General features: G+C 46.6%; 1 protein-coding gene across 1 annotated transcript; it reads right to left on the bottom strand.

The window, feature by feature from the left end:
- Positions 1-7,419: 7,419 nt before the first annotated feature.
- LOC100281764 (amino acid permease) lies at positions 7,420-11,214 on the bottom strand. The gene is made up of 6 exons (NM_001154684.2): positions 10,910-11,214; positions 10,364-10,546; positions 9,765-9,884; positions 9,073-9,264; positions 8,647-8,952; positions 7,420-8,560 (listed from the first exon to the last, which is right to left on the bottom strand). The coding sequence occupies exons 1-6, from the start codon at positions 11,006-11,008 to the stop codon at positions 7,883-7,885; spliced, it is 1,578 nt and encodes a 525-aa protein (NP_001148156.2). The 5' UTR covers positions 11,009-11,214; the 3' UTR covers positions 7,420-7,882.
- Between the last annotated feature and the right edge of the window lie 851 nt (positions 11,215-12,065).

The raw sequence follows: 12,065 nt of genomic DNA, 5'->3' as shown, positions 1-12,065 counted from the left end.
GAACTTGAGAACGAGTTCTCTGAAGTTGACAATGGCAATGAGTCATTCACAACGGAAAACTACCTCAACTATAAAATGGTTGAGGGAAGGTCTGTTATGGAGCAGCTACAGGAGATTCAACTCCTTGTTAGGGACTTGGTCCAATATGGTTGCGTCCTACTAGACAGTTTTCAGGTGAATGCAATACTGGCAAAACTCCCGCCTTCTTGGCGAGACTTTGTGACTTCACGCCGCCACATGAAGAAGCAAATGACTCTCACTGAGTTGTCAGCTGCGATAAATGTGGAAGAGCGTGCAAGGTCCAGTAACAAGCCATCCCAGCAACTCCAGGCTCACGTTGTTGAGAAGGGTGGAGATAGAAAATTCCAGAAGAAGAAGAAGAACTCTCCACAGAAGAATCTGAACCAACCTAAGTCCAAAAAGATGAAGAAGAAAAAGGAGGACTTTATCTGCTACGTTTGTGGTGTCTCCGGGCATACAGCTCGGAGGTGCAAACTTAGGAAGGGAAAAGGTCCTCCACCTCAGCGCAAAGAAGGGAACGTGGTGGTTAACTCCACCCCAGGGTATGCACCTCAGGCCTTTATGGCAAGTCCATCAGATGACTGGTGGATGGATTCCGGTGCTACTGTTCATATTTGTGCTGATCGATCCATGTTCTCTTCATTCCAGGGATACAACAGCGCACCAGTCTTGATGGGAAATGGTGTTCCGGCAGCAGTTCGAGGTACTGGACAGGTCTACCTGAAGTTAACTTCAGGAAAGACGCTCGTGCTGAAGGACGTACTCTATGTGCCCTCGATGAGCCGGAACCTCATTTCAGTGTCGTTGCTATGTCGACAGGGTCTCAAATTAGTGTTTGAGTCTAATAAAGTGGTCCTGTCTAAGTTTGGTACTTTTGTTGGAAAGTCATATGAGTCAGGCGGTTTGTTCCGTCTTTCTGTTTTGAACAATCATTCTTCTTACCATGTTAATGTGGTCTGTAATAACGATTCCATTAATAATATATGGCATTCCCGTTTGTGTCATGTGAATTTTGAGGCCATTAAGAGATTAAGTGATATGTCTTTAATTCCTGAATATAAACATGTTAAAGGTGTAAAATGTGGTATTTGTGTGCAAGCCAAGCAGCCTAGAAAACCGTTTCATACGGTTGAAGGCAGAAGTACCACTCCTTTAGAACTAATTCACTCAAATATCTGTGAGATGAATGGTATAATCACAAAAGGCGGTAAAATATACTTTCTTACCTTGATAGATGATGCTACCAGGTTCTGTTATATTTACTTACTCAGAACTAAAGATGAGGCACTAGAACACTTTAAGATCTATAAGACTGAAGTTGAAAACCAGTTAGACAAGAAAATTAAAAGGTTACGGTCTGGTAGAGGAGGTGAATACCTTTCCAACCTTTTTGATGAGTACTGCAAAGAGTGTGGAATCATTCATGAAACCACCGCTCCATATTCACCTCAGTCAAATGGGGTAGCTGAAAGGAAGAACCAAACAGTGTGTGACTTAGCAAATGCTTTGTTGCAAAGTTCGGGGATGCCTGACATCTGGTGGGGCGAGGCAGTACTCACAGTATGCTATGTCTTGAACAGGGTGCCGCCTCGCAACCGTGAGGCCACACCCTATGAAGGATTTAAAGGAAGGAAGCCAGATCTTTCGCATCTTCGGACTTGGGGCTGCCTTGCGAAGGTGAATGTCCCGTTGCCGAAGAAGAGAAAGTTAGGCCCTAAGACCGTAGACTGTGTCTTCTTAGGTTATGCACATAACAGTGCAGCTTATAGATTTCTAGTGGTCCATTCCGAGACAAGCGAAATCGCTATAAATGTAATAATGGAGTCTCGGGATGTGACGTTCTTTGAGAGCATCTTCCCTATGCAGGATAAGGAAGTAGTAGCCCCAGATGGTCCATCTCGGACATATTCTCTGCCCTCGAGTGTCCATGACCAGACTCCAGATTTGGAGTTAAGGAGGAGTAAGAGACAAAGGACTGAAAAGTCTCTGGGTGATGATTATATTATTTATCTAGTGGATGAAGAACCACGCTCCCTCACAGAGGCATATACATCTCCGGATGCAGAGTACTGGAGGGAGGCTGTTCGTAGCGAGATGGGTTCAATCATCTCGAACGGAACTTGGGAGATAACTGATCTCCCAGCTGGTTGCAAGCCTGTGGGCTGCAAATGGATCTTTAGGAGGAAGAGGAGACCCGATGGTACTATTGAAAAGTACAAGGCCCGTCTTGTGGCTAAGGGTTTTACTCAAAAGAAAGAGGAGGATTATTTTGATACTTATTCTCCGGTGGCTCGATTGCCCACAATCCGTGTGCTTTTAGCACTGGCAGCTGCTTATAAACTTCTTGTCCATCAAATGGACGTAAAGACAGCATTCCTAAATGGAGAGCTGGAAGAGAAAATTTATATGCAGCAACCAGACGGATTTGTGGTTAAAGGTCAAGAGAGCAAAGTGTGTCGCTTGATTAAATCCTTATACGGTCTTAAGCAAGCTCCCAGACAATGGCATGAGAAGTTTAATAATACTCTGACCACTGCCGGGTTTTGTGTAAACGAAGCCGACAAGTGTGTGTATTATCGCTTCTCTGGGGGCAAAGGTGTCATCATGTGTTTATACGTTGATGACATATTGATATTTGGGACCGATTTGGAGGCTATCATGGAGACAAAATTATTCCTCTCCAAGAACTTTGATATGAAGGACTTGGGTGAAGCTGATGTTATACTGAACATCAAGCTGATAAAGGGTGAGGATGGGATTACTTTGTCACAATCCCATTATGTGGAAAAGGTCCTGACTCGCTTTGGACATATGGACTGTAAACCAGTCACCACGCCCTATGATCCATCCTACACGCTCAGTAAATATGAAGACGAGCCGATGAACCAGCTACTATATTCGTAGATCATCGGATCTCTCATGTACCTGAGCAGTGCAACTAGACCAGATATCTCATATGCAGTATGCAGACTGGCTCGTTATTCGGCCAGTCCAGGAGATAGACACTGGGTAGCCTTGTACAGAGTGCTTCGGTATTTGAAGGGAGCGATGAATCTTGGTATTAAATATACCGGATTTCCGTCAGTGCTTGAAGGATTCAGTGATGCAAACTGGATCTCTGACTCGGATCAAATGAAGTCTACAAGTGGCTATGTGTTCACTTTAGCTGGTGGGGCCGTGTCATGGATATCGTCTAAACAATCAGTGTCGACACGTTCCACCAAGGAGGCTGAATTAGTTGCACTTGATTCAGCAGCATTGGAGGCTGAATGGTTGAGAGACCTGTTATCAGACCTTCCAATGCTAGCAAAGTCGATACCGGCTGTCCTAGTATACTGTGACAACACTTCTGTGTTGCTGAAAGTGAACAGTAGAAAGGACAACCAAAAATCCTCGAGGCATATCAGAAGACGACTTGATTCATGTCGGCATGCTAGAGAGACGGGTGTAATAACCGTAGATTACATCAAGTCTGAAAGGAACCTTGCTGATCCTTTCACTAAAGGACTGGCTCAAAAGCCAATCCAAGCAGCGTGCATGGGAATGGGACTCGTACCCTGTTAGCGGTTTCAACTGCGGATAACTGTCCTGTGTGATCGGAGATCCCGAGATCCAGGCTCCAGGAAACGAAGCACTGTGAAACCAAGAGCACAAAAGACAAAGAGTCTCATTAGCTGTTGTGCTCTGTCTGTATGGCAGGTTGAGCAATATGCTCTTAATGAAGTCAATGCTATAAGCAGGGAAATTGTCCTACAGAATTTCCTTAACGATTTCACCTATATGAGCTGACTGTGGGGTCGCAGTCCGGGAGAGAATGGGGTTTTCTTTCTAGTGAGTTCATGAATAGATATTAAAGGGCATGACCGTAATGCCCTGCCCCGTAAGAGAAGCAGATAATCTGCCTAGTACTATGTGCTTTTTGTACGAAGATTTTCACACTAGGGTTTGTGGATCAAGGCGTAGTCCTCCGCTTACTCGTGCAGGGTTGAAGTACACTGGGATAGGCTTTGGTTCAAACCTAACAAGTACCTCTGCCAAAAAGTAGTATATAAACAGTACGGGAGCTCAATAACATTGATCAGAAAATAAAAGTGAAAATGGTGGGGATTGTTGTTCCTTTTGGGATTTTCCCTGTTATTTTCTTGTTAAAAAAAGGAAAAAGGTCGGCCAGCTGGGCCGCTACCAGGCCGGCTGGCCGAGCAGCCCAGCGAGCGGCAGCAAAACCCTACGCGCACAGGCAAGCACGCAGGGACAGGAGGGAGCGACGAGGAAGGCAGTCTTCCTGGCGGCGGCGTGCAGGAGTTCGTTGAGCTTCTGCCGATTTCGACGCCGTGCTCCACCGTAACTGCTTCTCTCTCCGGTTAGTTAAGGATGAAGACTTGCTCCCTGCTCGCAGGCTCGCCAAAAATTGCCAGCATCCCTTTGTTCCTCTCTGCTGCTTGCTGTTCCATTCTCCTTAATCCATTAGGTTCCTAGTGTTCCTGTGGTTAGTCGCTGGTGGTGATTGGAAGCTGGTAGAGGTGGTGATGTTCTTGTGCAGCGAGGTTCTCCTGTGCCCCGTTGATTTACAGTGCGCCTGTGTGGTGCTCTGTCTGTTCTGATCTCTGTCCGCCGTGGTCTGGTGCTTGAGCTCTCTGCTGCGCGGTGTTCCTCTTCTCGGGCTGGTGCCGTGGACGTCTCCCTCGGCTCCGGCAGCGGCTCTAGTATCTCCGTCAACCTCCCGCCGTGCAGGCCCGGACGTGGGCGGCGGAATTGGTTTTCTGGGACAGAACTTCGTGTTCGCTGAGCTGATCTTCCCACGTAGACAATCTACGTGCTGTGAGTTATTCGTTGCCTCACTTTATTTACTGTTTAATTTTGTGCAATCTGCTAGTATTAAATACTTGGGTGTGATTGCACTGTTGTTGACGGATTTGTGTGCTCGATGATGATAACGGTGTAGTGAGACAACGTGACAGTCTGGGTTTTAGTGTATTATCATTTTCAGCATTGATATTATTTGTGCCTAATTAAATCTCTCTTTGTTGAGGCTGTTTACCTGTGTTAAATTCTGTTATTTTATTTAGTACACAGCTCCTTACTATTAGTTTTTATATTTGATTATTAGGCTTATTACATCTGATCTAAAACCCTGATTTGGTAAGATAGGGCTGTCACGTTAGTCGAGGATCTCTGATCACCTATTAGCGTTGGAGGGCTGTTTATTACAACAACCCGCTATTTTGAGAGCAATATTTTAAGATAAACAATCATGTTTATTTGTTTAGTCTGCCTTCTTCATCTGCAAGTCATGTTTAATTATAAAATGAATCTGAGATGCTATTTTACATGTTTACATGTTCTAGAATTGCTACTGTTCATTGCTACAATAATTATATATGGCATTTATCTGAGTTATATGCCTGTTTTATTTGGAATTAGAATATTTAATATATTTAAATCTGAAGGAAGCATGTCACTTATTTCTCTAATTTTACAACATATATGCACAATGCGTACAAAAAAATGAGAATAGAAAGAACATCGAGATACAGTAAAACTATATACTGAACTACCCACATGGCGAGGAGCGCAAGAAAAATCAAGTCCTTCATTGACGGAGCCCTTGTCTATGCATAGAAACAGAACAAGAAAGTTGAATCCTTCGTACTCCCAAGCACTTACAGTTTAAACTTACATGGTAAAGGCATGTTCGGTTACACCAATTCAGAAGGGGATTGGAGGGGATTAAATCCTCTCATAGTCAAAAATGACTAGGAGAAAAATTAAACCCCTCCAATCCCCTTCTGGATTGATGTAACCGAACAAGCCCTAAATCTTCGCTTACATGTTCCTAGACTATTCATAAGCCCACATATGTTGCACAGTGGAGAACCTTCATTCTTAATTATTTTTCTATTGGTTCTAGCAATCTTCAGCTACATACACCTACCTTCTCTTAAAAAAACTAAATTAAATTGTAGTCCCCTTTTCTTTCGGATATTGTAATGCCTTTCTAAAAACCAGGACTTTCCTACTGGCCTATTATTAGGTGTGTATAATGGGAAAGGTGTCCTATACACTTTTATTGGATGGTAAAATAATGATGTGCCATATAGTAGGTGTACCCACTGCTTTCACTCGTAAGTCGTAAGTCACAACAACAGTAGACCACTGCATTAAAGGATTATATATATTATATAGCACCTGAATTATTTAGGCATTGTATGTATACAACAGTTCAAATTCTTACTCGAGTTGCCTTAGACAAGGCAAGCCAAAAAGAGGAATTTGGAGGTAAGCATGAGCTATCTGGTTGCACCTCCAAAATTGGATTATCTCATTTCTTTCATGGTGCCTCTCATCTCTATTGTTCTTAGGTGCTTCTTTCTCTTCCTTGGCTTGTAACCTTGTTCTCATAAAGAATAAAATATACAGGAGTATACATGAGGAGCTCTATAGGAAATGGTTGGAGATGACTTTTGTGTAGGGGGATTTTTTTGTAGGGGTGTAGTAAAATATAATAGAAAGTAGAAATAGTGGTAGATGTATAGGAGAAATTGTTGGAGAGAGTTAGGAGTTGGGGTCTTCAAACACGTGTCTAAGAGCAGTGGTCATGAGAATATAGGGGAAGACACATGTTTTTCTTCTCCTCTGGAACTAGGTTTTCAAATTTGTTCTTTCCCAATGTCTCCCATGCCAATTGTTCTTAGTTTCTCCTTCCCCTTCCTTTTGGCTTACATGACTGTTTGTAGAGTGTTTTTAACCTTCTCATGTATGGTCCTGGCATGGGTAATACATACAGGCCATTTCTTCTCTCTATAATACAAAGAGCTCTCATGCGTATCTGAGAAAAAAGTAGGTAATAAAATAAAAAAAAATGCATACATGCATGAACACAAGTTGTGAAGAGAAGGATACAAAGAACCTAAGAACATTATCCATGGAAACATTGAGGAAAGCCTATATATTCGGTGCTTTTCCAATGCGATCAGCACAATCGTTGTTGTCAAATAATTCAAACTTTTAATCTATACTCTAGTTGGTAGCGCTAGCAGATGCCTAGCTTTGCAACTCACACAAGGCATTTCTTCTCTATCTATAGAAATTAGCCAACCTCATGCCAGTTATTTAAAAAACACAAGGTAAATTTTATATATCATGAGTAATATGCAACAGCTCACTAATGTAGATTGTAGACATCAAAGGACCCAAGAATATGGGATCCTATGTCATCCTAACTAGTTCAAAAAAACTTAACACCGCCTGAATTGAGCCATATCCATGATGAACATGACCAGCAGCTCCATCGTGAATTGAAATCGAAAGTGTCAGACAGGTAATGTCAGTTTTTTAATCAAGCACATAATGTATGTGCTGAATAGATATATAAGTATACAGCACGTTGAGCCTCCTAGCAGTGCCGAAGAATTTTATTCCCATAGGAGCTTCCTGAACTGCATATGTATCCATTGTAGGCTTGTAAAAATAAATATACATGTAGGTTAAGAATAAAGGTTCAGCCTGAAGACCGGAAGTTAAATATACTGGACATATTTAGCTATTTGAATCAGTTTTGTATAGATTTATTTATGTATTATGAACTTTTCTGTTGCAAAAACTTAAATATTTCACATGTTTCCATCTAAAATAACTTAAATACTGGTCATTCATTTTTTTCCTTTTGTGTTTGCTCAATTTTTCCTCTGTTCTCCATGTAAGTCACTTGTCACCCACAGGCCACAGGTGCTGCTGATGCAGCATCGAAAACATACAGAGGGTGAGAGGGAGGGAGACGGTGTCAGCAGCGCCCAAGTCCCGGAGTCAAACAGCACAGAATGGCGTCAGTCGATTGAGGCCTTGGCTTGACGTGCGTAGGTGTTCAGACCTTGCCGTTGTTGTGGTCGTCGATGTTCCTGACGGGGCCTTTGAACCACTTGCGCGCGTCGAGCAGCCACCAGAGCATGATGAGGCCGAGGCAGACGCCGAGCGCGATGGGCGCGTAGTTGAAGGTGTCCATCTTGATGGGGTAGACGGTGGGGAGCAGGAAGACGGAGCAGGTGTAGCAGATCCAGAGGAAGGCGACGAGGCAGACGGGCCTGCTGGCGCGGCCGAGGTAGAAGGGGCCCGGCCGGAAGTCGTCCTCCCGCATCACCATGCGCGCGAAGATGGGCACCGCGTAGCCGCCCACCCAGCCGATGGTGGCGATGGAGGTGATGGCCGTGAACACCACGTTGATGCGCAGGATGGGCAGGCCCAGCAGCGTGCACACCGCCGCGCACAGCCACACCGCGTTCGCCGGCACCTTGTGCCGCGGGTGGATACGGCGCCACACCGACGACAGCGGGACGCCCTGGTCCCGCGACAGCGCGTACACCACCCGCGCCGCGCTCGTCGTGATGGACAGCCCGCCGAAGAAGAAGGAGCCCCAGATGACGAACAGCAGCACGATGGCGCCGGCCGAGCTGTTGTACCGCCCGTGGAACGCGTCGTACAGGATCTGCGCCGGCACGAACGTGCCGGCGGTCTCGTTGTTCGGGTTGTACAGGTAGCTGAAGTCCTGCGCAGGTAAAGAAAGAAAGGACATGTTTTGACATTTGAGAGGAGAAATCAGCACAGCAGCCTCACCAGTCACCACCAAAGTACCTGGATGCTGAAGGTGAGGGCCAGGATGTACGCCCAGCCGAACACGGAGATGATGCCGATGCTGGAGAGGATGGCGATGGGTCCGTTCTTGTCGGCGCCTTTGGTCTCCTCCGTCAGGTGCGCCGCCGCGTCGTACCCGTACAGCGAGTACTGGCTGACCAGGAAGGACAGGACGACGGCGTAGGCGCTGCTGCCGATCCCCGTCACGTCGGGCGCCGTCTGGAAGTGGGTGAACACGTACGACGCCGGCTGCGTCGTCTTGGCCACCAGCGGGAGCATCACCACAATGACGGTGCCACCGATCACCTGCAAGCAAGCACCGAACAGCCGCTGAAGCCGAAAGCTAGGCAACGAACAGGAGCACGGCGCGCCACCGCCACGGGAGGAATGGTTCTCCAGAATCCAGATGCGGCAGCGGTTACCTACCTGCCACCACATGGAGATCACGTCGAGGAACGCGATGACTTCGAGCGCGAAAGTGTTGAGCACGGCCCAGATCAGTGTCAGCCCGATGTACATGACCAGGAACAGCCAGCGAGGGGCCAGGTAGCCACCGCCCATGTTGGTGCCGGTGCAGAGCAGGATGATGCTCTGCAGTACCTGGGATCCTGCGTATGCCTGGAATTGCGACACAGAGGCAGGCAAGATGAGCTGGGCATGGGTAGGTTATATGATTGGCTTAACTTCATGTGAGTACTGTACTGAAGTGCACAGGTAAGTTTACATTGCTAGGATGATCAAGTTGAAATTTTTGAAAGACCTGATCAAGCAGGATATGGTGAGTTGTATGGACAGCGTGTATGGTTTATTATCTATGTATGAGCAGTGAAATCGGCAGCTATTAGTTTCCATTGTTTCAGCTTAGAGATTAGATGGAAATTGCACACAAGAGCAGTCGAGCAGATGAAGAAGATTGCTGCAGGAAATCCAGCTAGAGAGAGAGAGAGAGAGAGAGTAATGAAACGGACAGCTAGCAATTTCCATTTTGCCCGTGTGAAGAACAGATGGAATTCAGAACGGAGGAAGGCCAATGCACTGACTGCGGCAGTGCGGCCTATTATAGACGGTTTAGTTACAGCGTGTGGCGAGATTAGTAGTGATAAACAAACAGAGGGTACCTGTGTGCCAATCCCGGCAATGAGGCCGATGGCCTCCAGCCAAGCGCAGCACCAAGACGCCAACGGACCCCAGACTGGACCTGCCAAATGTGCAGCCCAGAAATACAGAGAACCAGTGGTCTGCTCTCAAAAAGAAAGAAGAAAAAACTGTGTCAGTACGCACATATGTGGCCAGAAACCAACAAGCCTTTCTCAGAAGAAGGATGAAGGAAGACAAGTACGTATATCAGAACAATGTCGTTGAAAAGTCATGGCAGTAAAACTTGATATCGCAACTTAATCTAGGATGGAGTGTGACATTTATCGGTGTTCTTTTGGGATCAGTAAGCAGACATGTTTCAATGGAAGAAAAAAAACAATGGTTCAGTATGCATGCAGAGCAATGGACAGGGTCACAGAAGATAGGTTAGGTACGGAATTATAAACAGGTACCCTTGCTTAACATGGCAACAGTAAATAAAAAAACACGCACGCAAGTGATGGCCATTGAAATGGGAAGCTGGCAGGTCGCACGACCGGCGCAACCAACCAGAACCAGGAGCCAAAGTAAAGGGTAAAAAAAAAACGCGGAGAGACTATAGAGTAGTGCGGGGGCGTACCGGGAAGGAGGAGCAGATCTCGGCCATGGCGACGCCGACGAAGCAGGTGAAGAAGGAGACGACGACCCAGCCCCAGACGAGCGGCGCCGGCCCCGCGTACTGCAGGCTGCTCCCGTACAGCGGCGTGATCCCCGTGAAGAGCGTCATCGTGGAGAAGGAGATGGCCAGCGTCTTGAACAGCGTCTGCAGTGCAGCCAGGCACACACGGGTTTGCGTATGTTACGTTACGTGCATCAAGATCTCGAGAACCGAGAAGAGAGAGAGAGAGAGAGAGAGAGAGAGAGAGAGAGAGAGAGAGAGAGAGAGAGAGAGAGAGAGAGAGAGGTAAGAACAGGCTTGTACTACGCGGCGGTTCTCCGTCCGTCGTAGTGAGCAGGTAGGTCTATTGAAACCTGGTCGCCGCACCGCGCACCTGGCTCCGAGACTCCGAGTCCGAGATGTCCAGAAACGAACACATGCTAGGAACTAGTACGAAGAACACGAGAAGAGAGAAGGAGGGAGGAGGCAGGAAATGGCGTATAGATAGGAACCGGAAGGAAGTAGTACCATCTCCCTGCGGAGCTCCTGCTTGTAGCCGAGCTCGTTGAGGCGCTTCTCGCCGGAGTCCATCGCCTGCGCGCCCTCCCTCTCCCCGCCGCCGGCCATGGCGAGCGGTCCAAGCTCTGCCGGCAGCCCAGGCCCAGTTGCCCTCGCCTCGTCTCGCCTCGCCGTGCGAATGGGATTTATGGGAACGGGAGGAGGGGCTCCTCTCCTCCTGCGCTATAGGGTGGGTTGCGGCGCTGTTTGTTTGCTGGCGTTCGTTATGCACAGCACAGGTGCGGGCACGGCAGCGAGCGGTGTGGAATTTATATGTGTTTTTTCTCTGCGTGTGCTGCGCGTATCCGCTGGGTTGACTAACGGGATTCTCTCTCTCTCCTCCGACTCCGAGACAGGCAGCTTTGCTGGGACTCTCAAGCAAAGCAAGAAATGATATGCGCACCTGTCCAAGCCACCACACCATGAATCTTGATCTGTTTGTTTTCCACGGAGAGGTTAGCCCCACGTTGCTTGCTGCACTGCATCTGCATGGCGTCCACACTTGCCATCGCGTTCAAACGGGACGGGACGGGCGGACGTTGACTGACTTGGTGAGACCAATCTTTTCCCCCTCTCGTGCATGCAGCAAGTACGCGCGCGTCGCCGTCAGGTCCTTCCTGCACCTACACAAACGTCCAAGAACAGCCTTTGAAAGGTCCACGAACGCATCTTTCTTTCTTTCTTTCTTTCTTTCTTTCTCTCTCTCTATAATTATTTTATAACTAGGTATGTGCCCGTGCGTTGCTACGTCGTACAAGTTATTCGATAAATTTTAGTACACAACGATTACATAGATGCCGCGTTGTTGTGGCCTTTATATATCACATAGGTAGATGGATAGTTATTCAAACACTTATCTTTAGCTTTGCTTAGTGAGTCCCAAATTATTAATGGTTGGTATTAGTCATTTTTCATTTTGTAATCAGCAAAAAACAATACATATGCAAAATAAAATATATAAAATAGACAAAATTAAGAGACAACATACAAAACAACCGCCTTAAGATCATTGTAGCTCTTAACCAAAATAGTAGCACAACATGTGGTTCCATGATTTCATTAGATGAATCAGGTGCACATTCAAGAAATAAAATCAAGGGTTGTTCAGGAACAATGGCTAACAGTA

The sequence above is a fragment of the Zea mays genome, chromosome 10 (assembly GCF_902167145.1).
Source record: "Zea mays cultivar B73 chromosome 10, Zm-B73-REFERENCE-NAM-5.0, whole genome shotgun sequence".
NCBI lineage: Eukaryota > Viridiplantae > Streptophyta > Magnoliopsida > Poales > Poaceae > Zea > Zea mays.
The sequence above is the reverse complement of the archived record's forward strand: the minus strand, read 5'-3'. Positions and strand labels throughout refer to the sequence as shown.

What these genes read in the sequence shown, in the direction of transcription:
- LOC100281764 (NM_001154684.2), bottom strand. Translation starts at nt 11,008, where the DNA reads ATGGCCGGCGGCGGGGAGAGGGAGGGCGCGCAGGCGATGGACTCCGGC. An exon ending in TGATCTCCATGTGGTGGCAG is followed by an intron (nt 8,953 to 9,072) that starts GTAGGTAACCGC and finishes GCTTGCTTGCAG; the next exon opens with GTGATCGGTGGCACCGTCAT. An exon ending in CCCTCACCTTCAGCATCCAG is followed by an intron (nt 8,561 to 8,646) that starts GTACTTTGGTGG and finishes TTACCTGCGCAG; the next exon opens with GACTTCAGCTACCTGTACAA.